Consider the following 24,408-nt stretch of genomic DNA (forward strand, 5'->3'; position numbering starts at 1 on the left):
TAAAAAGACAGTATAAGTCATTATAATCCGTAATTATGTCTCCACTGGATGCAACAAATGCCTCGTTTATAATGGGTTTTAATGTTTTTGTCTCGTCGCTCCGGCCGGACAGGGCATCACAATATGGTAAGGGGCATAACATTTCCGTCACACGCTTGAGGTATTCAGCCAATCACAACGCACTGGATAGCTGGCCAATCAGAGCACACCTTGCTTTTCGGAGCGATGAGCTTTGTAAAAATCGACACGTTTCAGAAAAGCGGGGCATAGAGGGGAAACAATAATGTACAGTATGTGGAAAATTTGTTTTTTGAACCTTAAACCTCATAAACACATTTCATTACACCAAATACACAAAATAATGTTCTTTTTAGCAACATCATATGACCCCTTTAATTAGATGCAAGGGTGTGGATCTCTTTCATGTCGTCTATACACCCATTAAAATGATGAGACCAAACAACTCAAAACAGTGTCCACTTTAGATTAATTAACAGTGACACAATTACTGAAAGAATGGCTGCCCATGTTTATCATCCAGTGAATTGTTTTGGAAAGCAGTTGTGAATGAGATGACAAATGTCTGTCATGCAGTAGAGTCCTGCAGATGGTGTGGTTTGGAAACATTTTTTAAGTGGAACTCAAGCAGCTGTAAGCAAACACTGTAATTATGTTTGTGTAAGGGGCAGTGCTTCAGTTCGGCCATTCTGATTTAAAAAAAATGTGCATGCATAGAGATGAAATGATTAGCACCTAGTAGAGGCTGGGGTCGAGGCAATAATCATTTACTTTTCTAAACAGTTAAGAGCATGTGCAATACACCTGTGACTTTATTTATTTATTTATTTATTAAAAATCCTGTTTGCAAAGTTTTTTTCCCCCTAACCTTTCATGCTTAAATGTCAACCAGCCATTATATAGTCTGGCCACAGGTTCCAGTGGCTCTTTGCACTTGATACATTTCAGTTTTACTCTCTTTGCATCGGCTGAGCGCTGCACAATAAATGGACACATTGGCATTTGGAATCCAGCACAGAAGTTCAGTGGTCATGCTTTCACATGCAGTTCTTGGCTAAATGTCACTCTGCAAGAGCTTGTCTTGGAGCTCTCGCTTCCCATATGGAGCCGAGCTTGTTCTGGAGGCTTTCACGCCTTCTTCCTGGAGCTTTTTACAGTCACCTCCAAGAGAAGAACACAATGTTTCTGCGAGCTGCCACCTCCCTCTTGATGCATTAACTGGTCTGCTAAAGACAAGAGGACAACAACTCCAATTCTTCACAACAGTTTTCTAAAGATATTATAAACCTGTTGCTGTTTTGGTTTTCTTTCTTAAAGGGATAGTTCATTCAAAAATGATTATTATGTCATTAATTACTTCATATCTTCATAATGTTCCAAACTTGTTTTGGTACCATATCGCCATACACCAATGCTGAACACCAGTCTTGGAACTTTTTGAAACCATTGTGAGGGTGTATTTGTATATAGACAGCTGAGGTTTGTCACCTGCATGACAGTTGGTCCTTGGCAACACTTATGCGAACAGGTTCTCTGCCCTCCCACTGAAGGGTTTAATTGCATGTGCATAAGAGCAGGTGGCACCGTTCTACACATCAGTAAGGAAAATATCAGAGTTGCTTGACTTCACCCAGTAAATGACAGCGTGGACGACAACTGGAACCCGTACCATGTGGGTGTAAAGCCTCCTCTGTTCAGGTGCGAAGAATCTGTCATGCATATTATAGTGGCCTCTGTCATCTGCCACCTCCTTCAGGCAGATGTGGAACTATATTTGGCATCCATGTTAGAGTGCTGTTTAATTATGTTCATAGCATGTTCATGTTATCGGCCCAAAATTAACATCAGTGTTTAGTTAGTTACTCTTAAAGGGATAATCCACCCAAAAATGAAAATTCTCTCATCATTTACTCACCCACATGCCATCCCAGATGTATATGACTTGCTTTTCTCTGTGGAACACAAACAGAGATTTTTTAGAAAGCTAATCCATATAAAGCAAGTGGTTAGGTCCCTCAAATCTTATGCTCCAAAAACCGCACAAAACAAACACAACAGTAATCCTTATCACCCACATTGATAAATCAATGCCTTGTGCATTCATTGTAAACTTGTGCGAAAAGTGGCAGTTTTCTCTGCACATTAATTATTGTGTGACTTTTACTATGTGTTTACATCACATTTCACAACATGCTGACATTTACAGTTGGCCAGAAGTAAGGTTTTATAGTTTAACAAATTCAAAATATTAATATTTTTCTCACACACACCTATCATTTTTCTTTAGAAGACGTTCATTCATCAACTGGGGTCATATAATTTACAGCTGTATTCATTTTGTGTGGTTTTTGAAGTGTCAGCTTTGAAGGACCTTACATTATACAAACTCACAAATTACTCAGAGAAACAGGATTATTTCTCTAAATTTCTAATTTTTGGGTGAAGTACCCCTTTAATTGAACATTAAAAGCTGAACCTTTGTGAACTACCCCTTTAAAGTCCCGTTCAGACCGAGACAATAACTACAACAGTAAGTTGTAATAAGCGTTTAATTCTATGAGAATAGGGAAGCCCACATCACAGCTGTAACAATAACGACATAAAGGAACAATCACTTTCAGAATGAATGATAAACATTGACAGGCAATGAGAATCCACTGACTTTAAAGAGCTTGAACATTTAAAGTTGGCAAACGCATAACTAGCATGTGCTTATAATGGACAGAATGCTATGTGCGTTGATGTGGATGCTACCATTATATTTATCTTTATAGTTATCATTCTTGCTGTGAGCCAGCCTTAAATCTCTCTTTCAGATATCAATTGTCTATTGATAGCTAGCTGAGAGAAACCGGCTAACTGTTGCCTGAAGGAAAAGCAAATGGTTATAACGTGACTGGCCCAGTTGTTTTCCGCTTCTAGGGTACTGACCTTGCAAGACTGCTCTTGCATTCTTCTGCTTGAGATAAATAACACTCATATTATTCAGACCAAGCACTTCAGCTCAAGTAGCTAACTGTCTCCCCAAAGACTAGCTGGGCTTTTTAATGAGCTTTTTAGCTGTCTGATAATATTTGAGTGTCCTAATCAGAAATAACCATTAGCAAGATTCGTCCTTGTCTCTTGTGACTCGAGTAAAAAAAAAATATATATACTAATCTGCTGTTAGTATTAGTATCGAAGCACATCATCACCAGGCATAAAATGGGTGACATGGAATGTGACTATGACCTCAGCAACCACAAAACTGAACCGCCTGCTTGTGCAGTGACATCATGACCACATGACACAGACCAGGGCGGCTAAATTGGACCAAATGTGGGATACAGCATGAAATAAGAGAATTTCACCTAGAAATTATTAGAGTTAGCTTTCCAAGGCACATTCCTGCTTATTATGGACAGCTAACTGCCCCTTAAATACAGTAATAAATATGTTTTGCATATTGTTTCAGGCTTTGTTTCGCTGTTGGGGATTGGTACAGAAACCGTGTGCAACTTCCCAGCACAGTGCAGTTTCCAATAAATATAGGACTGCATGCTGTTGATTTGTAGGAATAATATTTTCAAGAGATAATAAAATTTTTATATAGTGCCCTTGTGATAAAGAAGTGTGCTTGACTGTATTGAATGTGCACTTGTGGTGTACTCAAATCTTAAAATTATCTTAAAAAATGTTATCTTAAATAATATAATATTAATTAAATAAAAGGCCACTTAAGTGAAAAAGAGTACACTTTCATGACTACATTTCTTAACACAGTTAAGTACAGTTTTAAAAATCATAATGTTTTAATAATATTTTTGTGCTTTAAAGAACACTTTGCTGTCTACTACTAAAACACATGTAAGTACATGATTTTAATTTTAACTGTAGTGTTATTTAATATTACATTTAAAAATAAAAATACATTTTAAATGTGCTAAATTTCAACGTCAGCATTACAAATGTGCAGTTATAAATATATTTAAATACATGACATACAAGTTATAATAGAAATTACATAAAATTTTAGTTTACCATAAATGCTTGTCAGTACATTAAGAATTACATTTCAGCCATATTTCAAAGACAATATTGCAAAATTTCATCTAAAGATCTACTTAAGTCCTGCTTACTTCAAAAAAGTGCTCTTAAATTCAAGTTATGGCATTTAATATAAAATTAATTCATAGTGCATTTGTATTTAATTGCAAATAACATGCAATTATGTGTCCGAAAACATTACATTATGTTTGCACTTAAGTATATTCCTTTCAAGTATATTATTTCTGTAATAAGTAAACGTTTGCTAAAACGTTCTTCTTTTTCGCAAGTGGTGGCAGAACAGCTATGCCGTTAAGCCTAAAAATACATTTGGGTATGAGCTCTAGATATTAAAACTCGTAAAATAATCAAGCTCTTACATCACTCCGGCAAAGACATAGTGTTACTTCATGTAATGGGATAAAATGGACTACGAGTTCCGGGAAACAGGACATTGCATTTTGGGGCTTTGTGTAAAAGGACATGTTTCATTGTGTTGAAATCTGATTATCCGAAGGGAATTTGGCAATAATTTCATATGAAACCTTGCCCAGCCATTGTAAAGTGAAGCTTGCTTTTGCCAAAGTAAATGATGGACCTCAGATTAGTTCAGTGACGGTCTTGGCAACAGCCTGAAGACAAGCCTGTCAGCTTAGTTTTGTTTGCTGATTCTGTCCCCAAACCTTGTTTACAGCTGACCGTCTGCTATTGGTAAGGGAGGGCCATATCCTGCACATTTCAGCAGTCAGTTTTAGTTCTGACACTGAAAAGAAGCACAGTCAGCACGACTCCAGAGCAATGGAAGCCGAGGGAATAAACACCTAGAGGAGCGCAACAGTAAATGCTTAGAGGTGATGAGGTGAAATGGAAATTACTGCCACAATAAACTTAGTATAGCGCTACAAGTGAAATATATAAAAGATACTGAATAAGGGTCTGAAATTGTATTGTGAGACACTATATTGTCCTGTTGTGAAAATTAGGATTGTCATTATACGGAGAAAGAAAGAAAAAAGAAAGAAATCAGAAAAAGTCTGAGTCAAGACCTGGACCAGAAGAGTTTTTAATTTCAAGACCATATTGTTATGGTCTTGGTCTTGGTCTTGGACTCAGGAGCTTGTAGGCACAGTCTTGACTAGGACTCACCCCTTTTCTGTTGTCAGTCTTGACCTGGACTTGAATAAGCTAGTTGAATGAGCTAGCTGGTCTACTCTGTGGCCATCTTGGCAAGATCCCTGTGTGGCTATTTGAATGAATGGTCCATCTTCCTCTCCTTATACTGTCTTTGAATGAAAATTAGTGAGTAGGTTTAGTTTGTTCATGGCATTTTTTTTCAAGAAAATACTTGTCCAAACTGATGTCTTTTTTTTTTTTTGTGGCAGCGGTTGGTTATGAAAATTGTTTAGAAAATCATTAAAGCTTGTCAAATCCGCATTGTAAATACATAAACATTTCTTAGCACAGCAAAAGTAGTAGAAAATAAAATTTTTCTACTTGCTTAAAAATTAAATTTCTTAGCACAGCAAAAGCAGTAGAAAATCAAATTTTTTCTATTTGCTGCTTAAAAATTCTTATATTCATATAATTCATTTTTGTTAGACTGATTTATGTAGGTTTAGGTTTATTTAACCCGAGGTGGTGGCACAGAAGGACTGCAGTGGCAATTGTGACCTAGCTCTATAAGAAATAAGACACCTGAGATGTTAGAGGAAGTTTATGTTTGATGTTTGTGAATTTCATATCCTCTCAATTTTAACACCTTTAATCCCACAGACATTTCACAAGATTAGATTAACCAGACTGGTTTTCACACTCTTCAAATTGTCTTCCTTTGTGAAAAAGATGTACACTTAATTGTGTTGAATGAGCACCTGCAGTATACTTCAAATCTTACGAGTATATATATATTTTTTAAAGTTCATGTCTATATTAAACACACTGACTGGCATACACTTTTAAAAAGTGGACTTTGTAATAATGTCAAATACATTTTAAATAGTTTTGTTTCATACATAATCAGACATAACACGTTTTAATAATCTTTTATCAAGCTTTAAAGGAGTACACTTTTTTTGATGTGCTGACTAACATTGTAAAGCACATGCAAAGTATATGATTATATGTTTTACTGTTATTTGATAAAGTTGATGTTTTAAATGTACTAAAGTGCAACTTCATAATTACAAATGTTTAATTACAAATACATTTGATTTTGAGTACATGACATACAAGTTCCAATACATTTACATTTAGTGATTTAGCAGACGCTTTTATCCAAAGCGACTTGCAAATGAGGACAATAGAAGCAATTAAAACCAACAAAAGGGCAATAACATGAAAAGGGCAATAGAAATTACATTAAAGTATGTATTACCATAAATGCTTGTCAGTGCAATTTCACTTGAAAAGACAAGACGTAATTATGAAATTACATATAAAGATGTACTTTAATTTTACTTAGGTGGATCAAATAGCACTTTTAATTTCAACTTATCGTATTTAATATAAATTAAATTATAATACATTTAATTTAATTGTAAGCTACATGCAATTAAGTGTCCAAAAAACATTGCCTTCAGTTCACATATAATAAATACTCCTTTTGAAAATCCATTTCTATTTCACAAGGTTTCTGTAACCTCAGAGATGAGACTCTTCTAAAAGAAGAAATAATTTTTTGGGTGGATCTCCTTGGCAATGACATTAACTTCAGCATTATCAATGGTGACTGCGGACAAACAGGCAGCTGTACCCACAAGCATGGAATTAACTTGCACTTTAATCACTTTCTTTGGGTTTTTTTTCTTCCATGTGGCAGTAGCACAACTTGTTTAAATGAATTGTGGTGACACTCTTTTATGCAGATGAACAGCCTCATTTAAATGACAATGTGAGTTTGTCAGCTGTGATTGGTTGTGGCAGAAGTTACGCCTAAATTATCCTGGACTCACAATTAGACTTGGCATTTAGCGACAGACATCTTTCTAAAATCTCTTGATTAGTTTAAATCAGATCAAAGCGCATTTTCTTCTTTAAAGGGGTCATATGATGCGATTTAAATTTTTCCTTTCTTGTTGCTGCCGCCGCCGGCATGTTGTGAAGGCGCTGTGTGCTTCATAGTGAAAGCGAAACTACTTTGTTTGGCCTTCCAAACAAGGGATACAAGGCATCATCACAATATGGTAAGGGACGTAACATTTCCGTCACACGCTTGAGGTATTCGGCCAATCACAACGCACTGGATAGCTGGCCAATCACAGCACACCTCGCTTTTTTAGAACGATGAGCTTTGTAAAAATCGAAAGGCGGGGCATAGAGGAGAAACAATAATGTACAGTATGTGGAAAATAATGTGTTTTTTTAACCTTAAACCGCATAAACACATTTCATTACACCAAGTACACAAAATAATGTTCTTTTTAGCAGCATCATATGACCCCTTTAAATATTTTTTGGTTATGGTACATCCCATCCTGTTTTTGTTTTTTTTAATCTTCTTTTATTTTTATTTATTTATTTATTTTTGCTGGACTGATCTACACTCTTCCAAGAATAGATATTCCTTTTTCTCTTTGAATAACTCCACATAAAGCCCTTGACATGAAAGATTTCAAGCATGTATTTCTTTCTATTTCAAATCAATGCATCTTTCCTGCTGGTTCTACATTTAATAGGCCCTTTGAAGAGGCGTGGGTTCCCTAATTATGGAAACTCTTGTAGAATGAAGATATTTTAGTTATCACTCATCCTGTAGCTGAATGAAACAGATGTAACTGTGTGTGTGTGTGTGTGTGTGTGTGCGGGCATGAAAAAGCTCGGCTGTTAAAAAGACTAATATACACTGTTTATGTGTGCACAATGTGTGTAGTATTTCTGAATCTAGAGAGTTTGAGTAAGCAGTAAGTGCTGGTGAGGGTATTTATGGCTGCCAGAGTTTGAGTCAGAGCAGCATTGATGCTGGGTGTGACCTGATCTCCATAAGGACCCTGTGACCCCGTTTCTGCAGTAATGCATCTCTGTATGCTGTTATTTATGTGTGAACGTGTGAGCCAGGGTGGATATGTTTAAGTTGACATTTTTCACATTTTGCTTAAGTATTGTGAGGTATTTTAGGATATTCCGTCAGAACAAGTCATTTCAGAAGCAGAATGTTTTTTTGTTTTTTTTTTGGAAAAATAAGCACTGATGAATCACGTACTGTACAGTAAGATCAGGAACATGTACTGTACTGTGAGAAAGTAAATAGGCTCAATGTCAACCTATTTGTTAGATGTACACTCATTGTAAGTATCTGTTTCTATGTGTCGGTCTTTAAATGAACATTAGTGATGAGATTACTTCATTCTTAGCATCTTTTTCAATATTTGTCCAAACCATTGGGTGATGGGAATTTTATTTTGGCAGAGATATTTATATATTAAAATGTAATTTATTATAGCAAAGCTGAATTTTCATCAGCCATTATTCCAGTTCCATTATTCGATTCCTTCAGTGTCACATGATCCTTCACAAATCAATCTAAAATATATATAAATGTTTCTTGAGCACTAAATCAGCATATCACAATGATTTCTGAAGGATCATGTGACACTGAAGACTGGAGTAATGGAGTAAATTACAGTTTGAAATATATTGAAATAGAAAACATTTTTTAACTGTAATCATATTACTGTTTAGTAAAACAGTATTTTTAATGAAATAAGTGCAGTTTTGGTGAGCATAAGAGACTTCTAAAAAAAAAAACATTTGAAAAAATCTTAATTTTTCCAAACTTTTGACCTGTAGTGTATTAGGATGTGTGTCTGAGTGCCCTATCATTGGTGTGACAGATGTCGCTCCACCCATTATTGCTTCACAGTCACTGGAGTTTTCTTCATCCATGTTCTGTTGTGCAAAATCTTCATTCCCCCGCCCTATCTATGAGTGCTCAGGCATCCCTGTGTTTCTCTACCTTCTAACCTATCACTCTGAAACTCAAAAATGGAAAACTTTGTGTAGCCCATGTAATCACTGCAATTACAAATAATTATTCCTCACTGTTGCACTGAAGTGGTAATGAAAACAGATAGTTCTGCAGGTGGCTTGTATTTCCTCTGAGGTGGCCTGATTTATTGACACCAATAGCATTTTCTCTAGCAGCACATGGTCATTTCCTCATGGATTCCAGGGCCTTGCTGTACCCATGACTATATAAGGGTATTTTCCCAGCTTCTCGACCTCCTCCCAATGCTAATTCACCGCTACATACTCACAACACATTCCCAGACTGAAGAAATTCTTTCGGGTATTCGCCACTCCTGATCTCTTCTAGTCTTACAGCGTGATGACTAAACAAGCCGAGGGAATGATGTCACCATGTTGTAGCTGCAGGTCAAAGAGCAACATAACTCAGATACCCCCCTCTCCCAGGCCTGGTAGAGCGGTTGATTGGTTTCTGGAATAGTTTGGGAATGTATCATCTAAAGTCGGATAGCTTGAATTCCTTCTTTACCACACTTTTGAAAAGGCTGCTCCTGATTACAGGCCATAGATTTTCCAGAGATGTGCATATGATTCATGTGCCTCATATAGAAAGTCTCTAATGCCTCATCAATTCAAGTTTATTTTTTCGGCATATCCCTGAAACAGGAGCATGACATGAGGTATTTTAATCCAGGAAGAACTCAAGAGTTTCCTCAGTAGATATCTGGATATCCTGAGAAAACTTGTGGTCTTGGCTGACCACAACGTCTATGGAGGTGAAACTTTGACTGAATTCATCTGAGTTGCCATAATCACCTCTTCAGGAGGACACCATATGAATAAGTCTTCATTCATCATTCTTCCAGGAAACGTCATGCATTTGCAACTTGTTGTTGAGGAGGTCTATTCATACACTGTGGCATTCATACAAACTAATGATGAAGTTTGTATAAATGTTTGTATGAACTAACTTTGAAGAGGTGTTGCTCTTGTGCACTGTAGACTCTTTAGCAATTTCATCTTGGTGGCATCTTGGTGTTTGTACTAGAATTGATTGTATTCTCCATTAAAAGTCTCTGGAATAAACAAATTACTTGGGAGCCACTGGATCCTAAAAATCAAATAGAGCCCAGGTCCAAGTATCTCAGATTGGGACACAGATGACACTAGCCACTGTCACAAATTAGTATGGTATTACTTGTAGGCATGTAACAATGCCCCCTGAGCCGGTAAAAAATCGATAAAAATATGTGACTATTTAAGTCAGTTGATATGTTAAACGAATTGCGATGCATTTGGGGGTCAGGGTTTATATGAATGTATCTCTGAGGAGAACTGACTGTTTTCAGAAAAGTTTAGATGGTATTTTCTTTTCATCTTGACTCTGTATAATGCATATTAAAGTAATGTTAATAAGCGTAGCACTGCTTTGCAGGGTTGCTAGGTTATCAGAACAAAACCCACCCGATTGCTATTCAAAACTAGCCCAATCGCGTTCCGGGGGGTAAAATACACTTTTTTTTGCAGGGTTCCCCTGGTAAAATTTGCTATCCATGGGGCTAAATATCACGTTATTGGGGTCGCTTCAACCTGTGGACATGAAAAACAACCTCCGCCGCAACAGTGTTAAAGTAGTCTGATTCCACGGGAAAACCGCGGACTTGGCAACACTACTGCTTTGTTTACAGCGGTAACCAAGGAAACGCTGTATTGCTTCTGTTCCATAAGCGCCACCTGCTGTCAGAGAGTGAATTTGTATCTCATGCAGCCCGTCTGCTGCTTTTGTTTTGTGCAGATGTTTTATGTAGTATAGTTTCATAAAGCTAAAGTCAGACCATTCTGTTTTTGCTTCAAAATTATGCAATCTAATTTATATCAAAAACTGCTTATGCCGAATTTATGCAGCATCTTTGTTTGGATTGTGATTGGATAATTTTAAATGAAAGGAGCACAGGCAAAGCCTTAGTTTGTTTATATGAAAAGATTTATTTGATTTGTATTATTTATTTATTTGATTTGGGATTTGTTTTAAAATGTCAATTTAGTTATGTTATTTGACATATTTCAATTTCACAAAGAAATGTGCAGCATTTTGTCTGAGAAATAATAAAAGGACACCACCCAAAATTGTGAGAAAATAATTTCGTGAAATCAGTATTGTTGTGAATCGTATCTTATCATGAGTTGTGTGAATCGTTATGTCCCTAATTACTTGGTAAATCTTTTTTTTTTTTACTTTGGAGTAAACAGTACTGTAAACAGTGCAGAATAATTACATAATAACCTGCAGCCCTCAGCACATTTTTTTCCAGTAATTTATTTCCTTTGCAACAAGGATCCTTATGTAATGATGTGCAGAAAATGAACCAGGTTTTGTGATCATCTTTCCTGGAGGAATATTTGTCATAGTCAGCATAAGGCTTTTCCACCCATGATGGTTTTTGCCAAATGTTTTTTCCATATGTGTGACAAATATGATCCAGTTTCTAAAACACTTTTGCTTGGTTTGTCAGGAAACCATGGTGCATCAAGATCTGGAATGATTATTAGCTGCACAAAATACTATTGTTATTACTGCAGCTTTCTCTTTTGTCACAGTCATAATTTCTTAGCGTTACACAGCTGCTGGGTATTTCCAGAACATTAGCAGATAAATCTCCAAAATATTCACAGTCATGAGAGCAATGCCTAGCAGCAAAGTATGGCAGTTCAGCCATTTTAGGTGCTGCATAGAGGAACAGTATTCCCCTATGCATTTTATGGGAATTTTTGGTTGCCATGACAACAGTGTGATATCCCTGTATATCCTGATATTCTGTGTACGGGTAATGTCACCTCTGTATTTGCACTTAAACTTAGAGGCCTTCTAGAATAATAAAGAGATGTTTCCTCAATACATTCTTCAATAAATAATTTCATTTATGGTCAATAATTGCATGTGTAATATTATATTATATTATCAGACAAAAACTTACTTCGCACTAACCATCACTTTCTAGTCCATGAAATTTAGTCAGCTGTCCAGTTCCACAAACATAATGGGTTTAAAATAGGGGTGTTTTTTTGTTGAATTGGCTTGTGTTATCTGGCAAACACACTGCGTACTACGGTGTGTGTGTGTGTGTGTGTGTGTATGTGTGTGTGTGTGTGTGGACCGTTGTGAAACATCTTATTGCTGTCGATACAGACTGGAGCATGAACACACCCCTCTGGCAGATCTCGTGGACCAGCATCGCCATGGTAACGGCAGGGATGCTGCTGGCTGTCCTAATGATGCTCTGTTGGGAGTGGAGGAAAGGGCAAGCTTTAACTTGTTCTGAAGTGAGGGTAGAGAATCTGTATGTGTTTGTGCACAAAATCAGCTGAAATTACACATGGACTTAGATTATTGCTACTCAAGTATCATGGTTTGTATGTACATTCTTCTAAATTTGTCATGAGCTGTGTCTGTGTGCTGTCCCCCTGTGAAATGCTCTCTCAGCAGACTGCTGGGACAGTTTGGCTCAGGGTAGCAGATGTCTGGAGTGGTCCATCTCTTTCTCAAATCCTGCTATTGATTTTCCTCCCCCCCCCCCCTTCCTCATCACCCCTCCCCCATCTCCCCTTCCTTGTCTTTTTATTTATTTATTAGGTTATTAGGCAATATTTAATGGGTACTTTACATAAATCCAACATCAATTTGTTAGGATAAAATTTATATAAATGTATAAGAGAAAATGTAGGTCCTTTTTTCCTTTAATTGTCCTGTATTAATTGATATATTTTTCATTTTTTTATTCAATATACAATTTAATAGCAATGTGCAAAAATATAGAAAAGATACATTAAGCAATACACACTATACGGTACAAATGTATACAATTTATTTATATACAGTATGCAATTTATATACAACTTGGTGTGTCTCATATCATCTTAATCAGTCCAAAATATCAGTCCTCTAATATTAGCCGATATATTAGTGTAAACTATGCATCCCGATTGTATACTGGTATAAACTGGTAAAGTAAAAACAGCATGTGTATCCTATTTACAGTGAAAACAAGCAAATCTGCCAAAAAACATGGGCATGTTCCCAATTGTACTATTGCTCAGCAAATCTCCATTTTCTTATTTTGAGAGGTGTGAATACCAGGACCCTATGTGTGAGTATATGTGCAATTTTCACACATTATATTGAGACTTGCTGATGGCCTGGTTAGGAATCCCTTTGTCATGCTGTGTCCTGCTGACGGCTATCAGTGTGATGGCCACATGTCGCCCTGACCCCTCTCAACTCATGACCCATCCTCCCCGACTCCTCTCCTCCAGCCCCGCAGGCTTACATTGCCAGATGCTTCCATCTGCTTCTTTCTCTATCCCTTTCTTTCTCTTCCTCATCTGTTTTTCCCCCTCCTTCCAGTCCACAGACCTTTTTAAGAGTGCATGCCATATTTAATTGTTTTAAAGGGATAGTTCATCCAAAAGATGTAAAAATTCTGTGTCCATATAATTTACAATGTGGTTTATTTCTGTTATTTATTTATTTATTTTAAATCTCTAAACAAAAAAATATGATTGGTAATAATAATTTTATTTTGCTGTACAACTATAGAATTCAAATACTAATATTTATGGCTCTCTTCATTTCTTAATTTTCAAACTTAAAACTATCAAGCTTTTATTTTGGCAGAAAACCACATGGAGCTTCTCTTTTGTTGGCAACATCAGATTTATATATGCTTCTCATTACAAGTTTAATTATTTGATTCAATCACAGCCTTTGCCATGTGATAACCACACTAAGCCATATCACAATATTGGTTTTCATTTTTGATAATTCATGCAACCCAAAATTTTTGTATTTTTAATTTTTTTGAGATTCACACCTAAAATCACAAGTGAATTTTTAGAAGAGTGTCCTATTGCAAGCTATACTACCATCCTGATGTTGACTGCCTGAGAAATAAAACTGCAGTGATTTATTTGAATGTTGTCGGATGGGGTCAGCAGCGGGGTGACAGTGAGCTGCATGATTCTTTTCTTTCAAGGTAGCATATCATGGCCCGTAGTGCATACATTTCTCTATGCTTTTTTAGGAGCACTGTCAAATCTGTCTTCTGTCTTTTCTGCAGCATTTCTCTTTCATTCAATCGCTCATTTATTTGGATTAAGCCCCTCCCCCAATTATTTTAATTTCCTCATACTTATTTCTACATCATGCTAGAATAACTATTTTCTTTTTCTAAATGCTGTCCTTTCATCACATTTTTCAATCACTCTGTTTTCTGAGGCTTTACAGATTATTTGATTGAACATCTGGGCAGAGTGTTGGAAAAGAACTCCTTTCTGGCCACGAGACAGAGGTGATGATTTATTGCTGGACTATAATCCAGCATCATCCCGAATCAACCGTGAACTGAGAATGAGTACTGTTCTATTTCAGGCCATTTCTTTATCTTCAGCACTTCCTCGCTCTTTGAAGTGCATGTCACCTTCCCCTTTAATGAGCCTTTCCTTTTTCTCTCTCAATTTGTGTTCCAATTAAAACGTCTGTTCTTCAGTACATCAAACATACTGCATGTATAAATGCACATGGCTGATGGCCTGTAAATGGACATTAGATTGTTGTGAATTACATAGAGGTTTTAAACTTTTTTTTAATATATGTGAGTTTTTTAAACAATTTCTATCCATCTATCCATCTCTCCATCTCTCTATCTCTCTCTCTCTCTCTCTCTCTCTCTCTATCTATCTATCTAATCTTCATACACTACTGGATCTGCCCCACTGTACAGTATTGCAGTTTTGCTGGTGTGTGTTTAGGTTTACTGACTTAATGGGTTTGAAAACTGTGGTTTAGGATTGCATCTTTTCTTTTCTTCATCTGAACTGGCTGTATCAGCCTCTTTTAAATTATGATATTTTTATTTCCTTTGATAATTATATTTAGATGGAATCTGCCTCCCACAGTTGATTTGCATCCACTGAATTTAATTGCATGAGCCCCTCTGTGGCTGGACGTTTTGCTGAGCTTTGTTATTTTGCAGAGAGGCAATGCTTCACAAGAGAATGGCTAGAATGGTGTGTGTGTGCTTGTGTTTTTGTTTTATACAAGATGATCTGTGCATTTTATTTTGCAGTGATTCAACAGTAAATTTCATGGTAAATAATTCATATTTGATTTTCATAGCTCTTTTTAGTACCACTGATGGACAAAATATGTATATACATACGGCTGAAATATGCACCAAAAATATATATGTCATTTAAAAATTTGGGGTCATTAAGTGTTTTTTTTTTTTTCAAGCTGTACTTGAAATTTCTATTCATTAAAGAAAAATGTATAAGAAAAAAATGCATCATGGTATATATTAATATATATTAAGCAGTATTAACAATATTAAACAACTGTTCTCAGCATTAATAATAAGAAGAAATGTTTCTTGAGCAGCAAATCAGCATATTAGAATTCTGAAAGATCATGTGACACTGAAGACTGGAGTAATGACTAATGAAAATTCAGCTTTGCCATAACAGAAATTAATTACATTTTTACTGTATTTTTGATCAAATAAAAACAGCCTTGGTGAGCATAAGAGACTTCTTTCAAAAACATTAAAAAATCTAACCGACACCAAATTTGTGAACAGTAATATAAGCCAGCAATCTCAAAAATGTCAAATATAGTTCAACTTCTCATTCTACCACTAGTAGAGAGCTTGATAGTGATAGTCATGGTAGTCAACTTAACAAGGTGTTTTCAATATTCTGTAAAATTGAACAGTCAACAATATGGTATTGGTAAAAATGTTAATATTGTACCTTTAGGCCCGGGACAGTAAGTCAAATGGGCCACTTTTTCCACCCATAAAAAGTGCACACTAGTTAAGGGTTCATACCTCAAGATACTAATAAGGTATTGCCCCACTGACAAGCTAAAGGAACCATTTTTGTTTGTACATTCATATTTTACATCAGTATGCTATATTATTGTTGGTCGACCACTAATCTACATTTTATATTAGTTTCAGTGCTTTTCCCCAGAGCACACCTGATAATATTTAATGAAATCTGTTATCACAGCCTTTTCTCCCATGTCAACATATTCATTCCCACATGAAACACATGAACTACAAAACCTGTGACCGTTTCTTTTTTATGTGGCAAACAATTCTCCCTTAGTTGCATAACAGGAAAGAAACTTTCAGTACTGCTTTAAGGGACATGTGCACTCACTTTAGAGAAAATTACCTGTGTCTTGTTTCTCATAGAGGCAAGATGTATTACACATGTGGTATCAGTTTGTGAGGCTGTTGGCAACATTTCCGAAATGTTTGGTTGCTTTGGCTTCCTGGAAAAAAAGAGCCCTGTCATGGGTATGGGGCAGATTGGACACGGCGACCCTCTGAGAAACAATCGGATTAGTAGCCCCTGCTTAGGCGTGCAGTGGAGTAATTATAATGACATGGTTGAGAATGAATTTCGAAGCCTAGAATGGAACTAAGTGCAGCAATACCGAATTGACCAAATTCCGTGCACTTTCTTTTCTCTTCCTTTGGGAAACCTTTTAATTTGGCCGTTTCTATGTCTGCTATGTAAACAACAATAAGAAAAGTCACTTGCAGATACATATGTTTTACTTAAAGCATTCGCATCTTTATAGTATCAGGATCAGTGACATACAAGATTGTTCAAAGTAATTAAAAACACTAGAAATGTGCCAGTTCTTGAATTTATCATATGGTTTTAAATAACTTTATTTTAATGAAAAGATTCAATTTAATGAAAAGAACAACATTTAAGTCTTTTCACTGTTTTCAATGTTTGAACGTATTTTGGGGAGGTTAAAGGTATTTTTAAAAGAATATGAATTTTTTTGGAGTTACACCCCATGACATTTTAAATCCTGAACTAATTTTGCCATGCCATTAAAAGATCAAAATATTTATAGACTTTTTGACTTTGATGATTTCATGAAGAGGGTCTACAGGTGCCCCCTCTATGATATCATTGCTGTTTTGTCATGATATTATACTGTTTCATGTTTGTTTTTTTTCTGCATGTTGTGTACACTACATTAATTTTATTGGTCGCATTACATTAATTGATTTTTTTTTTACAAAATATTTTCAAACATTAATAAGCATTGAAGCAGTTTTGTTTAAAATATTAACATTATTGCAATAAACCATTATTCCAAATTATAAATAGGTTTTCTTTTAAAGAATTGCATTTATTAAATAACATTTAGAAAATGAAAAGCTTTTTTTCTCTATTATAATATCAGGATGGTTGGTTAATTTTTGGCTTTGTCACCCCAAAATTATCAAAAAGTATTGTAGTTCAGAAATTAAAATTATGCTCATCACAGAAGAGGTGTATTCACAATATTGTATATGGTTGCATTTTTTTTTATCAATTAATAAATCAGGACAAAAAATGAGCATCATGTCACTCTAGCAAGGAATGTAGTGTTGATATGGTGAGAATGCAGCAACATTTCATTCACATAAAAGGAAAGTTTTAATTAGCGTGGCTACAGAGAGTTTGTTCGTATGATTCCCACCCTGCGAGACAATAGAGGGGCTTCCCACTCAGGGGCTCAAGCAAATCACGCTTAGCTTCACTCTGGGCTCGTCGACGCTCTGAGCCGCATTTCTAGGTCATGAGAGTCTGTTATGAATAATAAAACGAGTCTGCTTTAAATCGAATATTTATAGAAGCGAAACAGCAAATGCTGCATCTCCTTCCTGTATTATTTTCTGTGATATAGTTTCTGTGACACTGACATTTGCGGTATTTAATATTTCCCCCATACTCTTTGAGTGTATTTTTTTCTTTTTACCCTTGTGTTAGCTGGGGGGATTGTGAGACAGACTGTAAATGGGGACCCAATGACTCGGGCTGGGGCCCCTGATGGGAACGGTGATATTTGGTAGAGAGGAAATGGTTCGGGGAGAGGGGATGAAAGAGGAACTAATGTTGGAGTAAAGGGGAATATTTGGTGAAGGCAAGGGTTGAGGATTCTGCCCTAGATGTTTAATTGTGGGACCACTCAGACAGAAAACAATTAGATCGTAGTCAAGTAGTTTTATTTTGGTGCTGTAGGGTATATATTTTCCAGTGAGCACGTGACACATTTTCAGCTCCTCTATAATCAACATAATAATTGCAGGATTCAAGTAATCGTATGTGATGGATTGGATTCTTTCAACTCTTTCTGTACTGGATACACATAATGCATGACCTTGCACTGGGGGCCAGTGTTATTGTCCTTTCACCATTATTGTGTCTTTCAGACTCCTCCATATTCTGGGGCATCCATGATAAACCACAAACATATGCACAAACTAAAATAAACGTAATAGGAAGCAAAATTATGTCCAGTAGAAGTCTCAAAAAGACCATATTCACTCATCCTATATTTGAATGCACAATCTCATTAGTTCACTTTTATTAGTGGTGCTTTGTGCTTCGGGTTTCCCCCAAGCAACCCTCTAGCAATGCTCTGGTAACCCTACAAATTTCCTTCTAAAAGTGTAAATATGGAGTATTTTTTGAAAATTCCAAACTTTCAGTCATCTTTGAAACCCAATTTAAGATCTTAAGATCTCTTCAGAAGACTTTCTGGATGAAAACGCTCAGTTCATATGGATTATTATTACAGTAGCATTACTTTTACTACTTATTCATTAACTTTTTGAAGCATCAAAGTATTGGTGGAATGCACTTTGTGGTTTTATGGGAGTTAATGATGACAGAATGCACTATTTGAGTGAACTATCGTTTTGCTTTAGTTTAGATGATGACAAAGGTTATCTAAATGTAAAAATAAGGCAAGTTATCATGCACAATAAAATATCTAATATCATTATCAACCACCACCAATGGAATTGATCAAATCTGTAACATGGTACCAATATATCTTGCATCACTACTTTAAATACACATTTATTTCATTAAAATACATATTACATTATTTATCAAAAGAACTTAACATAATGAGCATTGGATGCTGTATTTAGTTTTGGCCAATGTATCATGGTAGAAACCAGAGGAGAACTGTCCCCCCTGGCTGAGCCTGTTTTCCCCCAAGGTTTTTTTCTCCATTTCTGTCACCGATGGAGTTTTGGTTCCTTGCCACTGTCGCCTTTGGCTTGCTTAGTTGGGGACGCTTAATTTCTGGCAATATTGTCATTTTGATTGACCAGAAACTACTGGAAGAGATCTGAACTGTATGATGGCATCATCAATGAACTGACTTCATTTGACGTCATGAAGTGTCATTTACCTAAGCTGATTATGTTTAATTAAGGATTTGGGGAATGGAGATTAATTGACCATTGCACACTAACATTACTGTCATTATAACACACAGTCAGATCCAAATCAAACCGTTTGACCTTCAACCACACTGTTTCTCTTTGTTGAGATTAGGGGTGGAAAGGTTCAACTTACTCACGGTTTTAGAGTCACGGTTACGGTATGGTTCGGTATGTGCTATGTTTAGGGAAAAACTATACTGTCAAATAAAAATAAAGAAAATAAGAATAATCTATCTAACTACAAGCAACAGCACAAATATATACAATAGAGTAAAGATACAAATAAAATAAACAGTGATTTTCAGTTTTTTTTTAGGTAGGTCTAACATTAGTTTTTAGGTACAGAAATTGAACAAAGTCATGTAATGTAAAGCAACATTGTATATTTGACTGTATAAATTAAAGATCAATCGCGTGCGTTCTGAGGCGCGGGTTTGCGCGCTTCGGATGAGCGCACGCCCAAATCTTCTCACTGTGCGCCCGAGCTGGCATCCTCTGGCTCTTAAATGTTTATCAACGTGTGCTGTTCAGGTCTCACCTGTGCACGCGTGTTATCAGCACCCGGGTGATGACGGAATAAATGACTGCTCATATTCCAGCATACGGCATTCGCATTGAACAAGAGTGAATGGTTTGTCCACTTTTTTTGTTGTTGTTGTAATGCACTGGGAAGCCAGAATGCGCATCCATCAACAGAAACATACATTAGCCCAATCCTGTTTGTTTTCATGTTATTTATAGCAAACCATATTACAGATGTGTTGTCAGATTTAAGTGAACCGCGGTCCTAGTGCGTGCCGAACCGTGTGTGGAGAACCGTACGGTTCGATTTTTTTCTGCAAACCGTTCCACCCCTAGTTGAGATATTTGTTCATTTTGTTCTAGCACTATCAACATGTAACTTCATAATTCATATTTCAGATGAGCCGTACAGTAATTTTACCCTTGGCTGCAAATGTTGTACAGCTTTGAGCAGGGGCACGGGAAGATGTTTTAGGTTGGGGGGGCTGTACGCACGATAGAGTCTATTTACACTAAGTGAAAATAGCATATTTTCTTAGCGATAGATGCTATTTACACTAAGTGAAAATAGCAGTATTTTTAGTGATATGCTATTTACACTGCAAATAGCTAGATTCTATTTATACTATGTTAAAATAGCAGGATATTCTGCTAATTACTTATTGCAGATAGTGGCAATTATCTGCATCTCAGCATTGTAATACATTCTAAAACAGTATGCAATAATAACTTATTGAGTGTAAATTTTAATTCAAATTATTAAATGGATGCCACCTTATTGGGACAAAAGCCCTCCCTTCACCTACCCTAACCCTACCCCATACTTTATTTTCAACTTTTGGATTATTTCCTTCATTTTTATTAAAAATAAATGCTTTTCTGATGTGATTTGAAATTTGAAAAGGGAGAAAAAAAGTTCGCCAAAGGCAGATTCGAACCCTGGTCGATCGCGTCAAAAAGAGTATGACACACACTTTACCATCTACGCCACTGAATCTGACGACTGATGGCCGTCTTTTGTAATGTTGACTAGCCCAATCACACGTTGGTGGGTGGAGCTGGTGTAAATAGCCTCTGACAACAAGGCGGGCTATTTGCACTTAGTGTAAAATAAACACTCCGATTTTTTTTTTTTTATTCCCAACAGTTAAACAGTTGCCCACAGAAAAAAAACAGGGGGTGCTGTAGCACCCCCACTTCCCGTGCCTATGGCTTTGAGATATCTTGTTCTCTCTCAGCGCTCTATATCATTTGCATATGATTGTTTGCATTATAATATGTCTCTTTGTAAGCCTGTCAGTATAAAGACTGATAAAGGCTGGAAGATAACTTGAGGGAAATGGAAGTCCTGTATTTTGGATTTGCGTCCCACTCCCTTGGCAGGACCTAACGTATCACAGTTTGGTGTTTAAATCGTCTTTGTGCTTTGGACACGATTTTAGCCTTATGGATGCTGAAAGTTCTACAGATTTACAGAACAAAATATCATAGAGACTAAATCAACCACCTAGCAACACATTTAGAACACCCTAGTAACCAAAATAGCAGTTTGCTAAAAAACACTCAGAACACTTTAATAACCAAATAGCAACACTCTGTTAGCCTTGCACAAGACTTTGGCATCACAATGGTGACTTTCACACTGGTAACACTTGTGAAAATAAATGAAGATGTATCATAGTTTCCATTTATAATAAATGGAGTTATTTCATCTTAAGAGTATGTTAAGTTTAATGACCCAATTTTGTAGAACATCTTTATATTTAATTTTATAATTACTTCAGCTGCCTGGTTAATGTGTACTACAGAATGAACCGACAAGCATTTATGGTAAACTAAAAAATAGCTAATTTAATGTCACTTCTATTGAAACTTGGAATTTATGGGACAAGTGTAATTATTTAAAGCACAACAAAAGATTATTAAAACATAATGATTAAAGTAAAAGTTTTAATCTGACATTACTACAAAGTGCACTTTTTAAAAGTGTACTTGCGTGTATTAGAAACATAGTCTTGAAAGTGTATCCCCTTTAAGTACACTTGAGATTTGACATACACTACAAGTGCACATGCTATACAATTAAGTTTACACAGTTTCTACTCCATAAAGTTCCTGTTTTAATTAGGCTTTGGGACAATATATTCACAACACCGTACATCAGTTCATCTAAACAGTGAAACACAATTTTCATCCATTTCCCATGCTTCATGTTGTAGCTTACGGCTGTAGAACTTCTGTTCTTCTCTTTGTTGTCTTTACTAGCGTAGCACCAAACTCCTACTCATTATTTCGTAGTGATGGGGAATGAGATTAGCTGTGCACTACAGTATGTTAATGATTACCTCCAATATTTAAAGAATGAAACATCAAAGCCTCGGCATGTTGGAAACGCTAGGGTGTATTTTATCTGAGCATACACAATTCATTATTATCTGTAGATATCTGTTTAGAATGCACAGTTGTTACCAGAATCCTTCTTGTTTTGCAGGTAAGCGTGAGACAGGATGAAAATGCAGTAGTTTCACTTTTATTAGAAGCATAACAAGTACTAGTGCTCCATATTTTATCCTCCTACACAGAACTCTCAGATGACAGTCAGAGGATAATGCCATTTTTTCCTCCGAGCTAACAGCACCCTTGACCCAAACTGCACTGCTTTGGCCCTCTGGATAGAATGCATTCCTGTCTGTCAGTACCGTGGAGATGAGATTTATAAAGAGGTTGTGCATGGGACTGACCTGGAAATAAAAACTTTTTCATTAGTTCGTTTTATTGTGTTTTATGTACTTGCTTTGAACAAATCCCTAACCCTAAGTATTCAACTGGGATATGTAACTTGTCCCACAGCAATTGCGCTGCGGTCATGAATGAGGAGGAGAGTTGTGCTTTTACTTTTCTAAATGGCTAGACTTATGATTTTCCCTATGAGAATATTAGGGATGCACAAATAATTAATGTCTCATTATATTTTACATATGATTTCAATGTGCAATTCTATCTATCTATCTATCTGTCTATCTATCTATCTATCTATCTATCTATCTATCTGTCTATCTGTCTGTCTGTCTGTCTATCTAATATTGTCCTAATCTAATTCTAATATTGGCCAGTATCCAATATAGTTTTAATATATTGTGAAATTGTATTGATTTATTTTTGTTGTTGTTGATTTCTTTGAATATTTGCTTTACTAAAATTATTCTTCTTTTTCTGTTCTGCAGGGCCTTATACTCATATGAAGATGACAGTAACGATTTGATCCTGTCTGCTTCAGGAGGTAGGCTACATCTCAACAATACTTCCTGTCCAAATATAGATGATCTAATAATAACCAACCAGAATGTAGTCATGCACAAGCAATAACGCTGTCGGCTGTGACTGATGACGTTCATTTACATTGTTGATGTACCATGATTGTGCTAGTGAATGCCACTGTGCGATTGTATCGTGACAGAGGCCAAATGCATTAAATGTGATATTAACACTGCTAGTGTTGTGCACTGATAAATGTCTTTATTCATTTGCAGCATATCTACTGTAAATATTCATAAAACTCAGTGGACTGTAATCCTGCCATCTAAGCATAGATCCCAAACACTGGAAGTAACCGTCACTCAGCAGTTCAAATCTCACTGCATTTTCAAACTATTATAGTGCATCAAGCTGCACAGTCTCTGTTTTCCCTCAGAGCTGGAGGAGGGAAACCTGTCATTTCACACTGATGACAATCATTTAGTCTGTGACTGATGGAAGGTTATTATTAAGGGCCGTGTTGATTAGCACAGAGAACACCATTCAGAAGTTGGATTTATTGTGGAAAGTCTGTTTGCAAGAGATTTCCCGCAATGTTTATTTACAGTGTATAGTTTGACTTTTTTTGTTTCTGAAGTATTTGTATCTAAAACCATAATTTTGCTGCAGTTTCAGAAACAATATCATATCTTAGCGATGTAAAAAAAAAAATAACTGTAAACAGCACAATGAGAATGATGCCACGCAGAGCAGGGACATCCATGCATTCTTGCTATTCATGCAAACTTATGAGATATTTAAATGACAACATAAAAAATGAAAAAAATATAGCTCAGATTTCAAAGCAGAAATTATCCAATTTATCCAAGTGCAATTTCAAATTATCAGTTTAAATGACCAAGAGTGGTATTTCATTTAGATCAGTTTAGTGTACACAGAGTTAGGGAAAATTGCATATTGAAATCATACACATGGAATTACATTTTTTATGTGGGCAGTAAGTAGTGGGTTTATGTGTCTGCTGCTTTGTGTAACATCCTCTTTCCGGAACAGGAAAGAACTTCCACCAGACTGTTGGTGTGTGTGTATGTCTATCCAAACCCTCTCCAGAGATCTATTTCTGTCCATTGGCACATTTACACCTCTCATGAGAAGCAGTAACCGATCATAGTTACGGGCATAATGGGTAGCCAGCACACGTGGTGATTAAATAGGAAGCATTTGCAGCAGATTAGGGATTAGAATTGTATTTTTTTTTAAAGAATTATTTTGTTTAAACATTTATTATTATTATTATTTTATAAAATAAATTATATTT

General features: G+C 36.1%; 1 protein-coding gene across 7 annotated transcripts in view; it reads left to right on the forward strand.

Annotated features, from left to right (window-relative positions):
• Positions 1–24,408, forward strand: part of LOC107697373 (drebrin-like) — a 78,075-nt gene that overhangs the window by 28,470 nt on the left and 25,197 nt on the right. For all 7 annotated transcript variants that reach the window (XM_016498145.1, XM_016498147.1, XM_016498146.1 and 4 more), the window contains exon 2: positions 23,060–23,115. In XM_016498145.1, the coding sequence (XP_016353631.1) occupies positions 23,060–23,115 (56 nt within the window). The remainder of the gene's footprint in view (positions 1–23,059; positions 23,116–24,408) is intronic.

This window comes from Sinocyclocheilus anshuiensis, unplaced genomic scaffold, assembly GCF_001515605.1.
Source record: "Sinocyclocheilus anshuiensis isolate Anshui unplaced genomic scaffold, SAMN03320099.WGS_v1.1 scaffold1095, whole genome shotgun sequence".
Taxonomy (NCBI): Eukaryota; Metazoa; Chordata; class Actinopteri; order Cypriniformes; family Cyprinidae; genus Sinocyclocheilus; species Sinocyclocheilus anshuiensis.